Below are 23,274 nucleotides of genomic sequence, written 5' to 3' on the forward strand. Positions count from 1 at the left end.
ACACCTTACACATTCTCTCACAAACACACAAGTCAGGGTAATTTGGGTGAAACATAGGCTTTGAGCTGTTTGACATTAACCTTTTAGATTTTTACAGGCAGAGACATACTCACATTGCTGCAGTTTACAGTTAGAGCTGGAGAAGGCGCCTTTCTCAAGCGATGTGACGGACTTAACTCCCCAGATGGTGAAGAATGCAACCTAAAATTATATATGTTTAGTTCATTTGCCAAGTCACATTAATCATAAACTGAAAAACAACCTGCAGACCTCCCCAGTCATGAAGCATGAGCCACCTAATCTGAGACAACATTCTTAAATTCTCCTGAAGATTCTAAATTCTTCTGCTCCAAGTTTTGATATCACAAAAAGCAGAAGAGATTAATAAAGGCCACGGGTCATAATTACTAGAGTACACTTTTATTTTTCTGTTTAATCACCAGCACTGACAGACCAAAGAGTAACAGATTTCAGAATTACGCACAGTGGGACAAACAGGTACATTTCAAATACATACAGAATACAGACAACATAAGGAAGTTCTGCTAAATGGTGGAGGGAAAACAACACATCATTCTAATACTCCCTCTACTATTATTTTGTTATACCCGTCTTTCCATATTTTCATAAAATTCCAACTAAAAAGAAAAAGCACTTGTTTGGTACCAGAATTATTTGAGATACTGCTCATCCTTCCTCACCAAACATGCCAGATACGAAACTAAGAGTGAAAATGTTGTACCAGCACCCTTTGGACAGCTTGCTCCCACCTCCCCTGCTCTTCCTGACTCCCAAAGGACAAGGCTATAGAAGAACTGGGGCACCCTGGATGCTTCCATTTTCATCACCTCCTCAGATCCGAAATGTGATAAGGGATTGGAAGAAAGACAGAAAATGGGTGGATAAACAGCCTATCTTAAGTAAGTTGAGTTATTTGTGTGGAATATTTGTTAGTTCCCTACATTCCAATATGCAATGCCACATTTCATAAGCAGTACTGCCATCTCCCTAAGCTGGGACAGAAACTCTAGGTTGAGTAGCTGTATAGCATTGCTGTAACTGAAACGATCATTCATCACATGCTAATTCAGTTCAGGTATGCTTGTAAATAGAGCTGTAGGCATAGTCCTGAAATTTAAAAAAAAAAATGAACTTGGTGATGTCTGATGCACAGCTTGAGAACCATCTGTGTCTTACTGATATAAAAAAATAATGCAGAGAGCAGATTCAGATAGTAAATACAGTCATGCTATTTGATTATGTTTGTAGTCACAAAGGTATCTGATGAAAATCAGCTGGTGTTAGCCTCTGTTGATCACTCTTTTCTCTAGTTTTGATTGCCTCAGTGTGTGCAAGATAGTAACTTGATTTCATACAAAAGAAAAATGAAGAAATAGCACAAAGTTCTACTCTTCTTCTGCTGGAATGAAATACAGCATTGTTTTCAGCAACAATTCTGGAAAACTGAGCTACATCTGGATGCAAGCAGCTACTTCCAGACATCTCTAGAAACATTCAGTTCTTACTGATGAGGCCTTCAATGGCCAACTGCATTTGTGAACACCTTTAGCTTATTTTCCCCCCAAGATACAGGACTGTATGATGAATATCATGCCAGACGTCCCAGTTACACAGTGCAACTGCTCCCTTCCATACACAGCTGGCTTCTTTTCAGAACTGCCCTTCCTTTGGACACAGTTTACCTTATCCTGCATGACTTTGCTCTTAACCTTTTTTCTTTCACCTGCATAGCAACTTCTTGGGCTATTAATTTCAGCACCAGTTTATTTCTCAATTTCCAGTGTCCACAGACAACTAAGATCACTGAAACAAACATACCTGCACAAGACTAAAATGGCTCAGATCACTGGCCAACGAAGCTGGTAAGCAAAACATTTTTCTTTTCAAGAGCTTGTGACATTCAGTTATTAGTTGAGAAATAAGATGACTGTTCCCAAAGAAAGCAATGTAATGTTTCATTTACTAACCAGTGTTCAAGATGTGAACATAACCAGGCAAAACACCAAGTCCAATCAATGACTTGAAGAGCAAGAGTACCTGGTGCAGCTTATTGAGGCACGTGCTCATCACTGCCAGCACTTTCACAAGTATTTGTGTTGGAAAGTAGTTCTTTGAACTCCTAACTTGCAGGGGTTTTAATTTCTCTTAGCAGCCTCACTTTTTAAATTAGAAGCAAGTATAAACTATCACTGTGATCTTCCTGAAAAGATGTTCTGGTTAATCAGACAAACTATGGTAAACATCCTGCTGCCTTAAACTGCTGTTCCACAAAGGAGTGCAGCCCTGCAGAAAGAGATCTGGGGGGTTTGGTTGACAGTAAGCTCCAATGCAAGTCAACAATGTGCCCTGGTGGCCAAGCAAGACAATGGTATCCTGAGGTACATTAAGTACAGTACAGCTAACGAGTCAAAAGCAGCAACTGTCCCCCTAGACTCAGCATTGGTGTGGCCTCACCTCAAGTACCGTGCACAGCTTTGGGCTCCACAATATAAGAAGGATATAAAAATAATAGAACATGTCCAAAGAAGAGCAACAAAGATGGTGAAAGGACTGAAGGGCATGACTTATGAAGAACAGCTGAGGATACTAGGTTTGTTCAGCTTGGAGGAGAATAAGAGGTAACCTCATTGCTGTCTACAACCTCCTTGAAGGAGAGCTGAGAGGCAGGTGCTGATGTCTTCTCGCCGGCGTCCAAGGATAGGATGTGAGGAACAGCTTAAAGCTGTATCAGGGGAAGGTATTAGCAAAAAGATCTTTGCCGAGAGGATGGTCAAGCACTGGAACAAGCTCCCCAGGAAGTGATCATGATGCAAGCCTGTTGCTGTTCAAGAAGTGTTTGGAAAACACTCTTAGATATATGGTTTAACTTTTAGGTTACCCCATGTAGAGTCAGGAGTTGGACCTGGTGATCGTCACGGGTCCCTTTCAACTCAGGATATTCTATGATAGGAAACTATTCCTTATACCTTTACCACTGTTGCCAAAACTAATGCACTTTTTCCTGGAAGGTTTAATATTACTATTCTTTCAGGTCCGGGTTAAAAGCGTCAGTGGGAAAAACTACATGGAACCTCGCAACACGCTGTTCTGCAGACACAGAAGATTTCTGTCATTCATTTACCTGGAACTGGAAGTATAAGATCTGAAGTCTGAGGGATGGCTTCATTATCCAAAGCTAACACTTAGATAACTTGTCCCATGCCGATGAGATGATAGTACCATTATCCTAATTTTAACCTTAACAAAAGTGATTGGACCTTCTGATGAAGCCTTAATTCCTGAAATAGTTGAGACTCAAAACAGACATTTCTATGCATGTGCATCCCAAAGTCCTGGAACAAGGGGGCTCAGAGACTTTTTTTAAAAAAATGTTCTTAGACAACAAATGCTGATACAGTGCAAACTGACAGCTTAATAACCTCTCTCTATATATAAGTCAGGCAACACTGCGGGCACAACACAAAAACAATATATAAGGTTATCTTCACATTAAAATTGTGTTTCTTCCTTTTGAATTCCTTGGCTATACTAGGTATGTGGTAAAACTAGTTAGTTTTAAAAGGGTCAATCTTCAACAATTTTAATCTTGTACAGATTTGCATTTGGAATGACGCAGTGAGGGGTTTTTTTAATCTATGGCAGTACTGAGAGGGAATTGTGCTAGCACTTTAGTCTACATTCAGGATAATCAGGAAGGGCAATACAGGCTATGAAAGTGCTCCACTGGGGACTGTTTCAAGAAAAGTTTTCTTAGCAGAGCGATGCTATCAGAAAAATATAAATGCTACTCACAGACAACTGATTTTCTGTTCCCGAATAGTTTATCTACCCATTTCAACATCATGTGAAGAAGCTGCATCACAGTAACACTTTCAAAGTCACAGTTAAATAATACTTTCATTAACAAAGGGAACTGTATGCCCAGAACAAAACTGTTTCTCACCACCAGTAAAGTGTTCTGCCATGCATGAGACTAACATTAGGTTGTAATTGGTATCTCATAATGCCACTGCTCCATCTAAAAATACTTTATATGCATAACAATAAAAATTAAACTTGAACAACCCCCATATAAACACATACACCTCTCCTCTCTCTCAACTTCAAAGCCTAACGTATGATGTTAAGTGTTTGTTACCTTTGCAGTTCTAGTATTTCATTTGCAATTTCGGTTCCTATACTTCCAGCACCAAGAACTGTTCCAGAGGACATTCCAGGTACACTTACTAAAGTCTGTTTTACAGCATCTACAGTTAAAAAAACAAAATAAAACCTTAAGTCTGTAGCAGTTTCATTACACAGCAAGGAACAACCACCTCAAGGATTAATTTTAAAGCAGGTTTTGTCCTGTATCTCTTATTTTCAGAAATTAAATTCCTTTAAACACTAACTCATGGGGGAGAGTGTTGTCACATTTGTAATATAACAGTAAGTAAACAACATATTTGTGAAAATTGCTGATCTCCAGTAGTGAAACTAGCTTTAATCATTACCACTTCCAGTCTCTCTGACAGACAATGAAACACACATGAGAAAAAGCCCTTGGATTTTTCACAAACTGAAATCAGTTATTAAAAAGAACAATTTAAAAAGAAAAAATAATAAACCTTAAAGCAAGATAAAATAGCACATAGAAATCAGAATCTATGCACAGCAGAAAAATATTACCAGAGTATTTATCAATATCAGTATCACTCCATATTCTATTGGTAAACTCAGACAGTACAAAATTGCATTTCTTCAGAAAACCAGGCAAAATATGAAAAACATCTGACAGAAGCATAATATCCTATCAACCAAAATCCTAGCTATAATAGAAGTTCCTAGAAGATACGCTTACAGCCCTTCTGATGGCAGTTATGTTGGACTACCTTGAGTCTTTTCCAGCCTAAATGATTCTATGTGAATGATATGAATTAGGATGCCCTGACTAATGTGAAATTGTCACCACAATTAGCTTTAAAAAACAAAATTAATCTTTCCTTGCACAACAACCTAGAATAAAAAAATGCCTGGATTGAATAAATCTAACACTGTAAAGATTGACCAAGAGATGCACCTATGATAATTGTAAGAAGTGACACTTGCCTTCTGCAGGCTGGGAACCATAGAGGACCTGTTCTTCAGCTGACTCGTTATGACCTCTGAGATTTAAATAAAAAAAACCCAAAACACACACAAAGACAAAAAAAAAATAAAAAAATCAGCAAATGTTTCAAATGCAAACCCCAGCATATTTATGTTTGATTTCAACAATACTTTACACAGAGTAAAAACAAATGTCCTCGAACTAGTAAAAAAATAAGATATTCCTCATGTTTCAGTGTTCAATCCTTTGTACTGTTTCTGAAGCACTGGGTGAGATATTCATTTCCACTTACTCTCCAAATAAAGAAGAAAAGCCAATGTAGTTGTCTGTGTTCCATGACAAGGGAAGGTGGCTGCCACCTTTACTACTAGGAGGGAGACCACTTAACCAGAAACAACTGCTACAAGGACAGGTCAGTGGCTACCTTCTGCCAGCAGCTACTGCCTACCTTCCCTCCTCTAGACAGCTGCAGACACCCACACCTCCAGGGCAGGCAAAAGTGCCCTTTGGCTGTTGGGCAGCACAGACTGTCTTAACTGCTCTTCTCTGTCTTCTTGAGGAAAAAGGACATGCATAAAACAGGAGGGTGATCTTGACTTAAGACACCAACCAGCTACAGAATGGTTAAAAGGCCCACTTGACAACTTCATTTAATGGAAATAAAATCCCCTCTGTCTCGCTCCCCAACCCCCTGACTTTGGCAAAGATTCTCAGTATCATCGGAACAATCCAAATTGTAGCTCCATTGCAAGGCACAGAAAATGAAAAAGAAGAATCAAACACACATTTACTGTCTGTCTCACAGGCTCCTCCCTTGCTATCAGTTTGTAGATCAGGTGTCCTCAAACTTTTGGGGGCTGGCGCACAGATGAAGTGGCAGGCAGTCACCTGCGGCTGCTTGGTTTACCCCGCAACCCCTGGCGGGGGGGGGGGGGGGGGGGCAGGGGGGTTCTGTAAATACCGGGCCACAGGCCATAGTTTGAGGACCCCTGTTGTAGAGTATCTTTTTGTCCTGCCTTGCATTTCTACGATCTACAAATTATGCTTCTCCACATTCTGACACATGGTAGGTAGGGCAGCACTTAAAATTAGGTCAACTGACCCATGCAGCCTTGTAAAGTTCAGAAGGAAAATCAGAAGTTCACATTTCCATTTATTCATCTAGTTTTCTTAAAAGACCCTTCCTTTCTTCCTTTAGTAAGAAACTCTTCCACTTCATATTTTCTACTGGGAAACAACACAGTTCCAGGCTACTCAACCACTTTTTGTGCAGTGTTGATATTTTCTAGTCTTGGTCTGCTTTTTAAGCAGGTTGCTTTCTGCTAATGCTAACTGTAATTAAGACAAAAAATAACATGGGGATGCACGTAAATTACTTACAATACCACAGTGTTGTTTGATACAATGTACTCCAGTTCTTTGGTCCATGGATTCATGAAACTAAACCACTGACTCTTTAAAGTAATAAAAGTCCCGTTTTTCGCTCTAAATTTGTAGGAATTTGTAAATACTTTTTCTTTATTCTGCAACACTAGATAAGAAAGGAAAGTTGTAATCACCATATTTATACTTAGAAAGAGAAAGTTAAGAAAATTAATCTGATTTATAGCATCATAAACCCAAAATGTTTTTGATGGCCAGAAATACAAATTAAATGCCAGAACAACTGACAAGACCCCTACTAAAATCCAACAATCTTTTCAGCAATATTATTAATCTTAAATTAAACACCAAGTACTGTGTTTCTGCAAACCACTAGTAGGGAGACTCCTGACTTGGTGAACATAATTGGTGTCTTTAATTACATGATTAGGTTCTTCAGCATTCCTTCTTCATTCTTATGAAGAACTGAAGCAGAGGGTTGAAAGAAGCATTAATATTATTCCCTTGCGACTGAAGCACTGCACCAAGATTCAAGACAACAGAAGCTTCTCCCTGCTTTTATTACAGGCTTTATGCAGGCATGTCTTAATGCAGATGCAGAAAGGGACAATGCTAAGATTGTTTAGTTTTATTAATTCTCAGCTGCTGCTTTTTTGATATTCATACAGCAGTTACATGCAGTTGTAAGTAGTCTGGGAGGACCAATTATTTTGTACCTTCTTTGTGTTTTTCAGCTAGATGATTGTGATCATCTTGATGGCAGTACTCATAACAAGAAGTTCCTAGAAGCTCTTGTGGCAGATACCCTAAAATTGCTGTTGCACTGTTAGAAATAAAAACCATGAACTACAGCGGATTCAAACAATTGCAAAGCTGTTCTCTTCAGTATCAGATAAAGCAGAAAATTAATATTCAAAGAAACAGATGCTTGTGTTCATGTTTGGGAAAAAGATATAGTATTAGTTTAGCTCTAAAACAACAGGAAATATCATTCACTGCAAATCACCCACTTGCAACGAATGGCAATTCAAAGACAAAGTAACAGTGTTTAAACATGCAAACCACATGTACACACAAAATACTTATGATCATTAGGTCTTCCCATTAGCCAGTCAGGGTACTGGTCACACATAAAGGAGTCATTAAAAAAAAAAATAAAAATCCAGTAGTTGAATTTTGCTCTGCCACTTAAAGGAATAGGTTTAAACTGACACTTGTAGATTCTTTAATATACATACAAGATGACTGAAAGCAATAAAAAGCTTCCAGTGACAATAATGAAATTCAAAATGCAAAGCAGTAACTCAGTCTCTACAACAAATTAGTCTGTTTTAGAAAGTTCAGAAAATAGGGACTTAGCTTTCAGGCCTAATAATTTGGTACCTAATTTAGATATAATGTATTTGTTCCAAATAGTAAGATCTTAAGAATTAATAATTTCTGTTTAAGTGATTATTACTTAAGTCATATGCATAGCTATGAAGCTCTAAGTTGAATTTTTTCTTTATTAATAAGTAAGTATGAGTGCATTTTGACATATTTTAATCTTGCTAGCTCACCTTTTCCTGTAGGACATTACAGGAATACATTTATATTACTTTTATACATTATATACATGACTTTTATGTCTGCCAAAAAACCCAAAGCCCAAGTACTCATAGATTCAGAATGAACTGCTTCCTGTGTATAGCACCTATAAATTCTATCCTGCTTGAGATATTACAGTTCTGACAAAAAGTATTAGACAATCTAACTAGCGGTGTCACTTTCATTTTCTCTTCATTAAAGAACGAAACGCTTACCGCTGATCTACATAAACAAATTTTCCATCCATGGCAAATCGTGTAACAAATTCTGTTGCTTTGACTTTTATCTCTCCACTCTTTTGTGGAACAACATAAGGGTGTAACCTCCCAATTGCAACAAGACAGTTAAAGTTACTACTGCCTTTTTCTACATCATTTTCCTCTTCTACTCCCACCTCATTAGGAGGCCAGTTCTTCATATACCCAGTACAGTGAATGGTACAGTATTTTCTGTGATCTAATAAAAAGAAATGAAATAAGAGGCAGTTATGGTTCAAAAAGTAAGTTGAATTACTTTTTTCATTCCGTTCACTGTGAGACCAGCAACTATATTTTATGCTTACCTACAACAACTGTACAAGGCTACAGAAAATATTAGAGTATATTTTACTATATTGTACTAAAGTTTTGGCTTACCTGTAGACAGCACTTCTAACTCTATGTAAGATTTAGAAAGATAAAGTTATAGGTGCTGGCAGTTCAAACACTTTCACAGAGAAAGTAAACCAACAGTCTGGTAACTCACAGATCACTTTAATTTACAATACATATGAAACCATATTAAGAGAAAATGAACTGAAGAGGCTCTCTGCAGCTTCCATATCAATTACCTATTGTGAACATGATCTTATGCTTATTGCAATTGCTAAAAGAATCAGTAGAGAAAACAACCCAGCTTATTTTCTATTTATCTTAGGCTTCTTAATTCCTCAGTTTTTAGAAGCCTTAAACTACAGCATATGCTGTTTATTCACTCCTATGGCTGGTAGACTTTGCTGCCTATATAACATGCAAACACCCCCACATGCATCGAGGCAGAGAGATGACATTAAGTGTCCTAGAGTAACTAACCTTCAAAAAATTGCCAACATATTCTTGATACCTGTATTATGAACAAATTACACTTTGCGTAGATTTATTTCCTGTCTGTTACAGAAAACATACATCAACTCTGTAAAATGAAAAACTGAGTTATTCTACTGTGACTCTGTCGGTCTCTCAGATTGTCGAGGTGCCTTCCCTTAATACTGCTTTCCCGAGAAACATTTATACAAGTTAAGCTCTTATCTCACCAAGTTAGTTGGCACATCAAGGGCGACTGAATTCCATTTACTTACAATTACAGACCTATTTCAAAATCTTCTATTGTATGGTATATCTCAACAATAACAGGTTACATTGAAAAACAGAAATAGAAGGATTTCAGGGCCAAGCAACTTCACCACAGCTTTGCAAAAAACAATACTAAGGTATTAAAAGCTGGAAATTACATTTTAAAAAGATCCATTCACTGAAAGCTTGAAAAGGGTATACTGCTGTACAGGCATGGCAAAATATGAATTAAATCTAAATGACTGGAAAAATGAATGGAATGACACTGATAAATTAACTACTAAAAGAAAAAGGAAAAATCATACTTTAAAGTACACACAACACAAAGTAAATCAGAAAAAAAGTCTGTTTACTTGCTTTTTTTTTTCTTCAGAACAGTAGATTTTGCGGGCCTTATTCACAGTTAACTTCAAGACATATGTTATTTAGTCTCATTCTTCTCATCTGCTCCAGTGCTTTCAAAAATTTCCCTGAGACTTCTAAAATTTGACTACAACAGACCTAAACAACCACTGTACCTCTGGTTCCTCTCTCCCTCTTTTCCAGGAATGAACAGGGAGGACAAAGAGTACAATTAGACTGTTTTTCAAAACATGTCTCCAGTACATATTTACACCTCTCTACGGCTACTTTGTGAAGTCAGTGGTAACTACAAGGGTCACACTAATGACTCAGACTTAAATATACCAAGTTTCAGACAGAAAGCCCCCACTTCATCTACACTCTTTGAATACCTTTCTTCTTTGGGTTGGGCAAGCACTCCTTTTCTTCTTTGACTGTGGTCCTATTACATTTTATCCGACAGAAGAAGGAACGTCGAGCACCAGAATTTAGTCGAGCTGGTCCAGCTTGAAAATCTGTGTGTACTTGCAAGCCAGCTTACAAAAATTCAGTAAAGCAGTTAAAAATTCAACAATAAAACTTCAGAATACAGGCCTTTTCTTAATTTTAGCTTCTCGTACATTCTCTTACTATCTAGCTGCCTAAATTTTGTCTTTACAATTAAAAATGGAAGAAGTCTAGTAACTTAAATAGGGCTAAGAAAATATGACTGTGTCACAGATTCCAAAATTAAGAACTAACAACCTATTTTTAAACCCTTCTTGATATTCTGAATGGTATTTTGATAAATTAAATATGCTTTATAAACCTTCAATGTCTATTTGGTACAAGGAAGAACTGCAAAGATGCTTACAAAAGCCAGCTATAAAATAGTCATTAGCTGCACAGTACATAATGCTTTCCATATTAGAAATAACTGTAAACAAAATAAGATCTGTTTAAATTAGGTTTGACACTTAGCATTTTCAGAGAAGACAGTGACTCTTGATATTGAAGTATTTTATCCCATGTTCGACTACATCAGGTCTTTTTGTATTGACAAGACCTATCAAATACAAGAAAAGAAAGTAGTATGCCTGGTAGGAAGAATGTCAGACCACATCTTGGTAAATGTTTAACAATGCAAATTTACTGAACACTTATTAAGTAAAATAAATTCTTTTCTGGGCTAGCTTTTAAATTCTAAGTGCATTCTAAGCAGCAGAAAAGCATTCAAATGTGTTTGGTTCATAGAAACTATCCTGCAAGGTTGTAAATCCATGTGCATATGAACACATGAATACGTCCTGCATAATAATTAATTTATTAACATCTCTTTTAAAAAAATCTGAGCACATTTGAATATGACTTACTTTTCCCATCTATGAGCTTCTCCCTAGGAGAGATATCCGAAGAAGAAAGTTGTTCCTTAACTTTCGCAACATCTTTTGGATGCAAGTAATCAAACAAACTTTGTCCAATTAGACTGGCCTATTAAAAAAACCAAACAAAAAGCAAAAAACCAAAAGAAATAAGAAATTTTAGAACAGGACCCCACACATTACTTGTCTCAGAAAAACAATTTTCTACACCATTAAAGAAGTCAAATACCGCAGTTACTCTAAACAACAACATTTTGCTCCACATTTAAATTGCCATTGTTTAATATTTTAATAAAAACAGGGCAGTAAAACCATAATTTGTTACTTACCCTTTGAAAACCAGCAGATTTAGCTGGATATTAAAAACAGTTCTGTAAAACCAAACGTTTAATTTATGTACATAATATGATTCCTCATCCTACCAAAGAAGGTTATGCACAAACAACTCCACTCCCAGATATGGCAGGGTAAGGAAACCGGAAAAAACATTCATGCTGCCTAATGACTCTCAGCTCTAATGTGGCTGGACAAAATGGTACCCTTGAGCCAGGTGCCACCTGGAAGCTGGGGTCAGCTCACTTCAGCACTCCTCAGTAGGGGATATTTACAGGACTCTTTCCAGCTGGGATCCATTCAACCTGATGACTTTGCTGACGCAAAGTAACTGGTCTGCTGCACTACTGTAGGCAGCACTGATTTCTGTGAGAATTTGTTTCAAAAGAATTTGGCTGCTTTTGGTTTTTCCCTTGCTTACCTTCACCACAGCAGATCAAATCAATGGGTAGAAAGGAGCTCTGTTGACAAGCAGTATTCTAGATTCAAATTGCAACTCATTTTGGACCCACGACACTTGCTATGTGATCACTGCATACATAAAGGGGAGCACTTTTCCAATAAGCCAGTCAGAAATGGGTTTAATGAAAAGCTTCTAAGAAAGCAAGATGAACGTACAGCCTCTTTCATTTGTCCAGTCCCCATCTAACCCTAATGAAAAGGGAAAATAGCCACTGGGAAAGGCTAGCTACTACTAAGTAGCCTTGTCAAAATATATAGGTCTAACAAACAGATTAGGCTGCAGGATGGATCCATAACCTAGAATGATTCCCAAATAAGCTAATAAATTCATGGGTTGTCAGTCATGTTCTCTGAAGCTCTCTGGCTGGAACAGCAAAGGTTTCATGGGTTTGGAAGTAGGTATGTCTGATGTGGAGACTCCAAAAGGTACTTTTTAGCCCCTGAGTAAATTCAGTGTAGGAAAAAAGTTTCATGCTTGTTCCCATAAAATTATTCATTTCACTTTAAAAAGATATATTTAAAAAAAAATAAATAAAATAAAAAAATTATAAAGCAGTCCAGATTGGTTACCCTTCCGTTTATGAAGAAAACGAACAGAACACAAATGGTTTCAAAGTTATAGAAGTAGACAGATGGAAGCACTAACTGTTTTGGCCTCTGTTTTTGGAACAGAAGTCATAGATACATGAATAAGTTGTTATGCCTTGATTATTTATGGTAATTGTCCATGATGTTAAATGTCAACTAATAGAAGGTGCTTATACTTTTTCTATTTCTCTTATTCTATGGGTTAAGCTAACTCGCTAACTCACACTATCTCAGTTTCCTTCAAGTTAAGAGTATATAACACAGTTATTGTGGATGAGGTGTTACATAGTGCATCTGAGCATAAAGGCATTACCATGGAAAGCTTTTATTAACTTTCACTGCTGAACTACCAGTTTTCCCTGGCCCAACAAAAAAACCCAAACTCAAATCATTTCACTATTTAGAAGAAAATCTCTTGGAGATAGAAATTAGGATATCTTCAAATTACCCCTTCCTCTCAGACTAGCAGTTTTGTTAAGGATGATCAATTGACATCCAGGGCTATTACTCAGATCAGGAACACTGACTGTACTTGCAAATATTTTGTTCCACAATATTAAGCCTTACCTGAAAGGGATTAAATCAAAGAAGTTCCAAGAAATGATACACAAGGACTGTTTTTCAGTAACATTCAATAAAGTTTAAAATTTTCTAAGAAAATGCACATTGAAAGCAAACCAAGAAACTCAATTATAACCACCTGATCATAATTAAGTATTTTGCAAACTGATTCTGAGACAAACAGAATTTTTCCTCTGTTGCATCCAACCACAAATAGGAATCCATCTGCAGCCTGAAAATATAAAGATACTGTCTTTAAAACCATATAATATAGCATTTATATTGATGACTACAAGGAAGCACACTTTTTAACTTGTATTTTTTAAATTAAGTAAGTTATAAATCACACCAAAAAGCAATTAATACTGCAAGGACCAAATCAGACCTTCAGCTACAGACAGCTAAAATTTCTTAAACACAGCTTTGGGAAAAAAAAGAGATGGCTGGCTGAAAAAGAACTTAACTTGGGAGTCATCTTACAGACCTTAGCAAAATCTGTTATTACAACAAAAGAAAAAAAATAGTTGCAAATAAGAAAGGGTAAAGGGGTGTGGGTATATGATGAAGTGTGAAAACAAGACAAATTTTCTTTCAGGTATTATTTCTGCATCTTTTTCAAAGCACATCTTTAAAAGTTTAAAGTGAAAGAGAACAAACAACTGCAAGTTTATTGATGCATAATTAAAGGCATTCTCTATACTTGCATGTAGGCTTCAATATCAACGTAAGAAATTTTATGTATTAAATACACAGATTGTATAAAGATTTATTATCCCTTCAAGGGCTGCTCTCTGCCATGTTCACAAATCATTTTTGGTACCCCTTTATGAAAAAGCCTATATAGTGTACAGAATTTATAAACCAGTACTTACCAAGTACGTCAAAGCATGTGCTTGACAGAAAAGATGGGGAAGAAAGCACTCTCCAACAGAAAACCCAAGATGATGGCAAGCTTTAATAAGGACATCATTTAACTGAGTTTCCGTCCACTTACCCTAAGGATTAACTGTCGGAGCTCATCATCCTTTAAAAATGAAGGTTTATACCGGACTTCTGTATAAGAGCTAGTGGAACCTGGAAAATAGATTATTTGTACATGTCATGTCAGAAGTTATATTTTAAATTCACTTTTAACAAAGTTGTATTTTTGTATTTTATAACTTTTCTTTACAACCACAACAGCTGACTAAAAAAATATTTAAAATTCTAAATGTATTTTAAAAGCCCTCATAAACATATGCAGGCACACAACCAGTTTTTTCTTGCCTTTTACTTAGCATAAAACAAGGAAACTTCTGTCCAGATATCTTTAATGTACTGCTAGATAAATGGTATTATGAGAACTGAATTTTCTAGAAATGTTTCATAGGCCTATTTCAGAATCCTTAACATTTGCTGAATGTGAGTAATTCCAATGTTATCGTCTTTGGCATGAATAATGCTTCATTAACACTATTCATCCAACAATCCAAAAAATACTCTATTGCAGTTAAATTGAATGTCTCACTAAATGTAGTGAGACTGACTACTTTTACTGTCCTAGCACCTGTGGCAAGTACTCTAAAATAATTATTAGCCATTAAAACATTTCCTCAAAAAATACCTAGAAAAGTTGTGGTAGACAGCAGTTGAACTTTCCAGCAAATTTCAACATTCAATGTAATTCCACATAGTATCTTGTATTTTCTTAAAGCATTTGTTTTGAAGATACATATAACAACTGTGCTGCATGGAGTCCAGTTTTCACATCCCACTTAAAATATAAATATTTGAGCTGCAGATTTCTTGTAGATGCCTGTTCAAAGTGCAAGTGCAATTACTGCCCTGCTAACTTGTCATGTCATTTCTTTACACAAAATTCTCAGCCTGCTTGGGCCAGCAGGCCTCTAGAAAATCCTTCCAACCTAAATTGTTCTAGGATTCTATTATTGTCAAGTTAGTAGCGTAATTAGTTTCCTACACTCCTTTGACTCAAGGCTAACTCAGTTCTTATTACATATGTTTACTCATAACCAATTTTTTTTGCAGTGCAGACAAGTCTTTGATCTTTGCTTTCAGTTTACCAAATTATTACTCTGAAACAGTGCTGCCAAAAAATCTGAAATCTTGTGCGCTGCTGATAGACTATGTGATACACAACTTGTATTTGGATATAATTTTTTTAAGGAAGGAAAAACAAAAAAATCCCCAAACCTAGCAATAGCAAAAGGAGAAGAAATAATATATCCTGGTTTGGGCCAGACACTAAACCATTCACTGAGATCCATGATTACTTTCACTTTGCTAGCTGACTAATAAAAACTTTTGATAACTTTTTCTTGGTAGTCTCTAACATTTCACGTGTTTAAGACTTTGATTACATTAAAGTCATCAACCATTCTGTTTAAGTATGTTTTGTCTTACAAAATTCCTTGACTACTGTTCTTGCAGGCACAAAAATAAGTTTGAAAGATGATTATGTCCAAACATATTTTTTTCTTTAGTGTTACACAACTGGGTTTGATTTTATGAAGTTATACTGTAAAAGACTTAAGCTATCACTGAAGTGAATTCTCCATGCTCCCTACCAGTGCAACTACTTAAATCAGTTTCTTTAGGTAAGCACTAGCATAGTTTCCCATTGTTGAGGATACTTTTTTCCTAATCTCACAATGGACAAAAAACTCATTGGAAGTATGTGGTATGTTATAAATGCCTTGGCCTTCAACTTAAAGCCTTCCCAAAATTTAGTTGGTGCTTTGTTTGGCTTTTTTGTCTGTTTTGGGGTTGTTTTTTTCTTTTTAATGGTCTTCTTCCACTATGCTGTAAATTTCAAGGTCAACAGATAAACATTAAATTCCAACACAAAGGTTGACGCAATCACAAATATGGGAAAAAAACAGGACTACGAAGACCATTTGCTTCTCTATTAGCAGTATAACTGCTGGCATCAGTACAGCACCACAGTTATTACTGTTACAGAAAGAATGATGTAATGTGGAGAGATCACAGAACATGTTTCATTTGAGAGTCTGAAAATAATGAAGACAGACTTGCTTGATCATTTTAATTTTTCAAAAGAAGCAAGGAGCCACTTGATTGCAAGGCATACCCTTATCAGACAGAAAATAATCAAGACACTGAAGGGTGGCTTGTTTTCTGCTATACTAAGCAAAAAGAAGAAATCAAGTTCTGGAAGCCACAAACAGCTAAATCTAAATGAAATATAGACTTGGAACTGAATTTAGCAAGGAAATGTAGAATAAATGACCCCTGATTTATTTAACATCAAAGAAAATACACAGTATAACTCCCAACAGAACAAGGACTTTCAGGATTAGTTTCCTAAAACCCACCTTTTAAAGATTTTAAGTGTTGCACAGCCATCCGTAACACTGTAAGCTTGTCTAGCTTTCGCGCCATGGGATTGCACTGAGGTATCATAGCAGACAATTCCTCTATCAAATTATTCATTTTGTCTCTTCTTCGTTTTTCTGTTTGACTGTGAGCCTCCCTAAGAAGAAAAAAATATTAAGATGTAGAACATATGATTTTCCCCATAATATTAATCAATACAATTTTGGGAATGGAACATACCTGAAGAAGTATTACTGTACTGAAATACTACTTGTATTTGACAACTGAATTGGATTAATTTGAACAAAGCAGGAATGGTCACAACAATGATGTGAAATATTGAGGAGGAAAATATCTCAGGCAACAACTTGATTATATGTGGCAGGAAGAACAGGCTATGAAGACTTAGAGAAATTAAATTCTTCTTGTGACGCTTGACGTCCAAGTGAACAACTTGACACCTTACTGTATACGAGAGAAATTTTAATGTCATTAGGAATCACTGGAAGGTATTTCTGCTCCCTGGCCCTATCTCTGCTTGGCCTGTGTAACTAGCACAGGGGTATTCAATCTGCTACCTTTTTTTTTTTTTTTTTTTTTTTTTTAAGAACAGAATGCTCCCTGCACTCACTATAGCATCTCTGAACTGTTTTATGCAAACACACAACAATCTGAGATGAGCAGTGTCTTCTTACTTCATTACCTCAGACTGAAGACAGACACAAACATAAGCACTTACTGATAGCACAGTAGAAGCAACATACAGTATGTGCCCATAAGAGATGTAGTGGAAACCAAAAGAAAAAGCTATGCCTCACATGTACATTCACCACAGGTATTCCAGAAAGCTTGCCCCTTCATTCACCTGATGCAATGGTAGAAAGGGTTTCATCCTCAGTGCATACCTTGTGTCTCAGGTTTCATCTCTTGGTAAGCCTCTGTCCCAGAGCACAACCACTGAATGAGAGCTTCTCTTCTTGGGGGTTTTCATCAGAAAACCCCTTCTAAGGCACATAACAGTGCACATCGCAAATATATTTGTATTTCCAGTCACCTTTTGCTTTAATTTTTTTGTGGAATATGTTAGCTTTTCTAGTTGATCTCCTCCCCTCTAACATCCTCTAGCAGATTGAGAAAAGTTTAATTTATTCTATTCCTTCCTTACCTAGAAGACAAGCTAGCCACTCAATTAAAACAAATATTTTCCTTTCTGATTGAGACCAAACACAGTGGTAGTTAACCAAACTGAGGGACAACAGGTTTTGGTTAACTGATCTCCAACACTCTTCCACTTCAGCGTACTGTAACAGATGGTGTTAAAGGTAATAAAGGTGTAATAAAGTACACCTGGCCTGTTGAGAAAGAATAAAGTTGAGTTTTAAATAGTAGTTTATTATTTCCCCCCAAAATAAATCCCTTCTCCACACAAATAATTATGGGTCATTCATCCAAGCAATTAGCTTTTTTTCTCTCTAAAGCCTTTTTAAAAATTTAATTTTATCAGTTATTCTCAGCTCTACAGGTTCACCTTTCCTTCAAGTCAGGCAGAAACAATCAATTAATATCTTGTGTATGCTCCCTGAACTGTGAACCTCATGAAGGCAGATACAAACATTTGGGAAAACAGAACAATCTTCCACATCTCTAAAAGTCAGTAAGAAATTATAGAAACCTGAACACATGGATGCAGAAGTTCAGGTGATGACTGGATAAATCAGAAGCCTTCTGTTACATTACCCAGCTACAAAGGGGAAGGAAGAAAAGCAAGTTCCCCAGTAAGTGTGAGAAAAGAACCACTGGAGGGAGATTAACTGTCAAGCAAACCTTCAAATAGTCATCTAATTATTCTTTTCCTCCAACTAATGAACCAAAACTTAAGGAAGAAAATTAACAATACAATATGAAAGTTAAAGCAATGTACAAAATAGAATCTTGATAGCAATCTGAGATAGTAAAGTAGAATCAATTTTGGAGTAAAACCTGTAAATATGCTTTGGAATACTTTCTTCAGTTTTATTTAAATTACAGGAACACTTGATAATGATCAGTTAGCATGCTGTATAAATAATGCTTTTAACAACAAAGTGGCTTATGTATTTCTGCTTTGACATCTCTGCTCCCATGACAAATGAAAGACACATTTTAAAAACAATACAAAACAAGTCTATTTTTACTAAGTGGCTTGTCTATAGTTTAAAATACTTGTTTGGATGAATCATGACTGCAATCATTCACACAGTATTTAAATTCTTACAAGTGCTTTATTTGAATTTCAATTTGGATTCAGGAAAGTTGTGAATTCAAAGTGCAATGGCAAACCTTGAATAATTCCCTATACAAAGCTTCTTCCAGAACAAGAATTCTTTGTCATGGTTTAGCTGAACCCATTTTCATGTGGGATAAATTTTTAGTACCTCCAAGTGTAGACAAATCTAGAAAAAACAATTCTGAAATTCATACAGATTGAGGATCAGCTCCTCCCTTCACATATGACTTGAGCATACTGCATTTAATTCTCACCTTGAAAATTTTAACCTCAGGGTTTTGCTAAACCATCTGAAATATTCTGCAACACAACTTTCATTAAAATCAGTAGAAAATAAAATCCTCAATGAGGCTCTAAAAATTCCTATACATTCGGGAGGGAAAGAAAAAAAATTACTGTTAAATATTTGACAGTTTTAATGAATGTTACTCACTTTTACTATTGTAAATCCTAGCATTTACTAGCAAGATGTACTTTTATTGTAAATTAGTACCTGAAATCTTTTATTTTAACGTGTTCTTCATCTTCACTCCTAGAGAAAACAAGATATAAAATTTTACATTGCATATTTAATACTAGGCACTTCTATTCCTCCCATGAATTCAAGAAGATATAGAAAATGCTACAAACTTACCATGGCTTTAACAAAAGCAACCGATAAAAATTCATGAAACAAAACCTACCTAGCAAGTGATACATAATAGAAAGAGACCAAAACATAGGTTCCAATATTCACAGTTATGCGAACATATTAAGGGGATATTTCAAAATTACAGGGCTATTTTTATTCTGGAGAAAACAACATTAATGGAACATTCAAGTAACTTAAGTATAGGCTTGATTTTATCTAGAATTTTGCAAGAGATCATCTATTCATGTTTTTATTTCCAAAATATTATTGTCAAATGATGAAAAAAGCAACCCTAGCCTAGACTGGGCCTAAAATACAAGACAATTATAGGGCTTATATCACAGTAATACTTTGCAGCAGGAAAATATGAAGGATTATTCAAACAAGAGAAGATAAAAAATCATTGCCCCAAGATCACTGTATTCTTCACCACCAGCTATTAAGAATTTCAGAATGTGGCCTAATAGTTATCTAATCAATCCAGTATGAGCGATTTGGTACTCGCAGAGAGGCAGTTCCCATACAAATACTGGCTATTATTTTCTTCAAAAGAAAAACTGATACAAATATTTTTAATCTTTCTACAACAGTTCTTCAACTTTTAATTCAGCAGTGGAAACATCCTAAGCTTTGTCTAACTCTGAATTCCATTCCAGAGGAGAGACCTGCTAGCCTATGAGCATTTTAGAAGAAGCAGATGTTGAATCAGAATCAGTCAGCAGTTGTCTCCTGTGAGGAAACAGAAGTAGGAAGTAGAAGGACAGTTGAAGATTACGGCTTTAGGAAAGACTGCAAAAGCTGCTTCCACCTATAACTAAGTGCTGACCCCAGCAAGGATCCAGCAGCCAGAGCAAAGTTAACACACAGATCAGAGATCCAGCTCTTCAACCTGGGATTCCACTGGAACACAAGAATTTTCTAGGCAGTCTGATAAACCCAAAGACAGGAGGTAGGCTGGGCTCACAAGACCCTAGGGCTTTTCTTCAGTGAAACTGTTTTAGATTTAGATGAGCTGGCAATAACTAATATTTTTCCTTTATTTTAAAATAAACTTTTATCAGGAATGTGCATATACTTTGAACTCCAACAGAAGTTACACTGTCTGACCCTAAGAGCAGTAGCAGTAAGGAGAAGCCAGACCAACTGCAATGCAGCACACAGCCTGTTAACTAATTCTCCTTCTCCCTCAGAAGCCCTACTTGGGGAAGAAACTAGAACAAATTTGCTGCCCAGGCAATCAGTCACAGCCTTCAAAGGACTTATATAGCCTCTGTCCTAACAGCTGTGTTGTTACTGATATAAATAGCTAGATTAAAACTACCTTGACTATGTGAATATAAGATGAAATTCTGCTTCATGGCTATAACGTAATATAATATATACTTAAAATAATATAATACTTAATTGGTATTAGAAAGAACAGAACCTGTATTAATCAGGGGAAAAAAAAAGGAATACCAGCTTTTCTTCTATTTTCCTCAATTAATATATTATACATAGTTCCCCATTTCTTCTAAAATGGAAGCAGAGGTTTTAAAGACAGAGGAGAATTATTTTTAGTTACACTTTTCCATCATGAGCACCATGGAAAAAAATCCACAAAGAAACAATTTTTCCCCAAAGATTTTCACACAATCCCACAAGCCATGTACCAAACACTGACTACCCTGCAGAAAGGGATCTGGGGGTCCTGGCTGTCAGCAGGCTCAGCATGACTCAGCAGCATGTCCTGGCAGCCAAGGTGGTAAACCACATCTGGAGCGCAAAGACAGCATAACCAGCTGGTCAGAGGTGATTACCCCGCTGTATTCAGTGTTGGTGCAGCCTCTCCTTGAATACCGCATGCAATTCTAGGCCCCACTATTTAAGCAGGATGTGAAGGTCCTTGAATGCATCCAGAAGAGAGCAGCAAAGCTGGTGAAAGGGCTGGAAAGATTGTCCTATGTGGAGCGGCTAAGGACTCTAGGTTTGTCTAGGCTGGAGAAAAGGATGCTGAGGTGACCTCATTGCTCTACAGCTTCCTGGGGAAGCAAAGCAGAGAGGGAGGTGCTGATCTCTTCTCCCCGGTAATCCAGTGAGACAGGACATATGGGAATGGTTCAAAGCTGCGGCGGGGGAGGACATTAGGAAGCATCACTTTATCGAGAAGGTGGTCTAACACTGGAACAGGATTCATAGAGAGGTGGCCAAAGCCGCAAGACTGTCAGTGCTTGGATAACGCCCTTAGCGACACGCTTTAAGTTTTGGTCAGCCCTGAAGTGGTCAGGCAGTTGGACTAGATGATTACTCTAGGTGCCTTCCAACTGAAATATTCTATTTTATATAAAAAGAACACTGCACAGCTACATATAAACAAATACGTTGTCCAGGTAAGGTATCCTGGTGCAGAAAAGAAATCACATTAAAGTGATCCTCCAATTAATAACTATGCCATCACATCTATACAAAACAGGTTTACTTATGCTGCACAGCCAATCTTAACTCTGGTTTGCCACCTTGTAATAGCATTCTTTTAACATAGTTGTGGTAGCTCTATTTTAAAAAGCACCTGGCAACATTAAAAACAAAAAATGTTTACAGGTACCAGTCAGAGAAAAGTAGGAGACCTTCACTGCCCTAGTCTTCTCATTTAACTGTTGCTCTTCATTCACTCCCATTCTTACCTTAAATTCAGTACTAACGAGTCTGGTAAAGTCGTAAGCAAAGGGGAGTGTATTCTTAGAAAGCAGTATCAGAAAACCTTAACATTGGATAACATTGGATTTGCCTATCCATCCTGTTAAATTAGCTACGTTTATCACCTTGTGCTGTACAAAGACCGGCACTTAAAGTATTCCTTAAGGCAAACCACACAGCTCATCTAGCCAAACAGGAAAATGCAACATACTGATAGCACCGAAAACAGAAATGGATTCATTTATAAATAAATACCTTTTCTGAGCATCACCATCAGCTTCAACTGCATCCCTGCAGAAACAGGTAACAAAGTAAGCAAAGTATAGTTTGAAGCACAAAAAGATGACTTGATATACCCAATGAAAAAAAGTCACCAAACAATTTTAGCGGAAGCCCCACTTGGTTCGTTATTTTCAGCAAGATCATTAGGTTTTAGAAACTAAGGACTAGTTCTTATAGAACAATACTTTTGCAATTAGTGTTTCAACTTGGACATAATTTTTTTTAAAAAACAAAAGTTTCACGAAATCAGAGAAAGATCCAAACTTCATGGAAACATTATTCATGAACCAGCACTTTTACTGAACAGATAAAAATCAACAAGTGCTACTGAAAAAGACTGGAGAATTTATTTTTTCAGAAGTGAATGTATTTCTGGAGTTTTCTGTGATCTACAAGATAACACTTGAATCTCCAAGTTGACAATTATATCAACATCCACAGTGTAGCTACATTCTGTACATCAATGGACTATATATGGAAGAAGCAGTGATTACAGAGAATTGCTTTAATAATCACAAATACATGCAAATTTCCTACCTCCTCCTCCTCTTTGAAACATAGATTTACCATGCTAGTTCGGAGATATTTGTAATGCACTAGATGTGCACGCTGAGTTGTGTCCCTTACTTCTAGATGATTAATAGAGGTTTGAATAGATCACTTTTAACAAATCTTTTTTTCTATGTAAATGATTATTTGGTTAACTGGCATCTGTTTAGCAGTTCTAAAACAGGAGAAAACAGTTAACAGTGTGATCTCAGTAGTCAAGTATGACCCACTTAAAAAGACTGAGCGCTACTGTAGGACAGTCCTCATTTTTAGGTCACAGGTCTGTCTGGACATTTAGTGAATGGCTACCCTGGTCACTGAAGAAGCAGTTCTGATTCCACAGTTCTAGATCAAAGGGCTTAACTAGTAATCTTGTTTCACACTTTAGGTGATATTCTAGCGTGTACTTGTGAGATTCCAAACAACTCATCATCTTGCTGCAAAGAGAACTTGCCTTTACTAGCAGACAAAGAAGG

The 23,274-nt window shown here is 36.6% G+C and overlaps 1 protein-coding gene across 6 annotated transcripts in view; it reads right to left on the minus strand.

Moving 5' to 3' along the window:
* The window catches only part of BMAL2 (basic helix-loop-helix ARNT like 2), a 37,311-nt gene that overhangs the window by 5,281 nt on the left and 8,756 nt on the right, over positions 1-23,274 (minus strand). For 4 of the 6 annotated variants that reach the window (XM_055710988.1, XM_055710989.1, XM_027797442.2 and 1 more), the window contains exons 3-15: positions 22,223-22,258; positions 19,154-19,192; positions 16,394-16,551; positions 14,053-14,132; positions 13,198-13,290; positions 11,106-11,223; positions 10,146-10,289; positions 8,296-8,536; positions 7,210-7,316; positions 6,491-6,641; positions 5,110-5,165; positions 4,160-4,268; positions 114-201 (exon numbers count right to left, since the gene is read on the minus strand). In XM_055710988.1, coding sequence (XP_055566963.1) covers positions 114-201; positions 4,160-4,268; positions 5,110-5,165; positions 6,491-6,641; positions 7,210-7,316; positions 8,296-8,536; positions 10,146-10,289; positions 11,106-11,223; positions 13,198-13,290; positions 14,053-14,132; positions 16,394-16,551; positions 19,154-19,192; positions 22,223-22,258 — 1,420 coding nt within the window. Of the gene's footprint in view, positions 1-113; positions 202-4,159; positions 4,269-5,109; positions 5,166-6,490; positions 6,642-7,209; positions 7,317-8,295; positions 8,537-10,145; positions 10,290-11,105; positions 11,224-13,197; positions 13,291-14,052; positions 14,133-16,393; positions 16,552-17,559; positions 17,747-18,914; positions 19,024-19,153; positions 19,193-22,222; positions 22,259-23,274 lie in introns of those variants that run through there. The other 2 variants (XM_027797445.2, XM_027797444.2) reach the window with 2 other exon arrangements.

This window comes from Falco cherrug, chromosome 5 (assembly GCF_023634085.1).
Source record: "Falco cherrug isolate bFalChe1 chromosome 5, bFalChe1.pri, whole genome shotgun sequence".
Lineage (NCBI taxonomy): Eukaryota > Metazoa > Chordata > Aves > Falconiformes > Falconidae > Falco > Falco cherrug.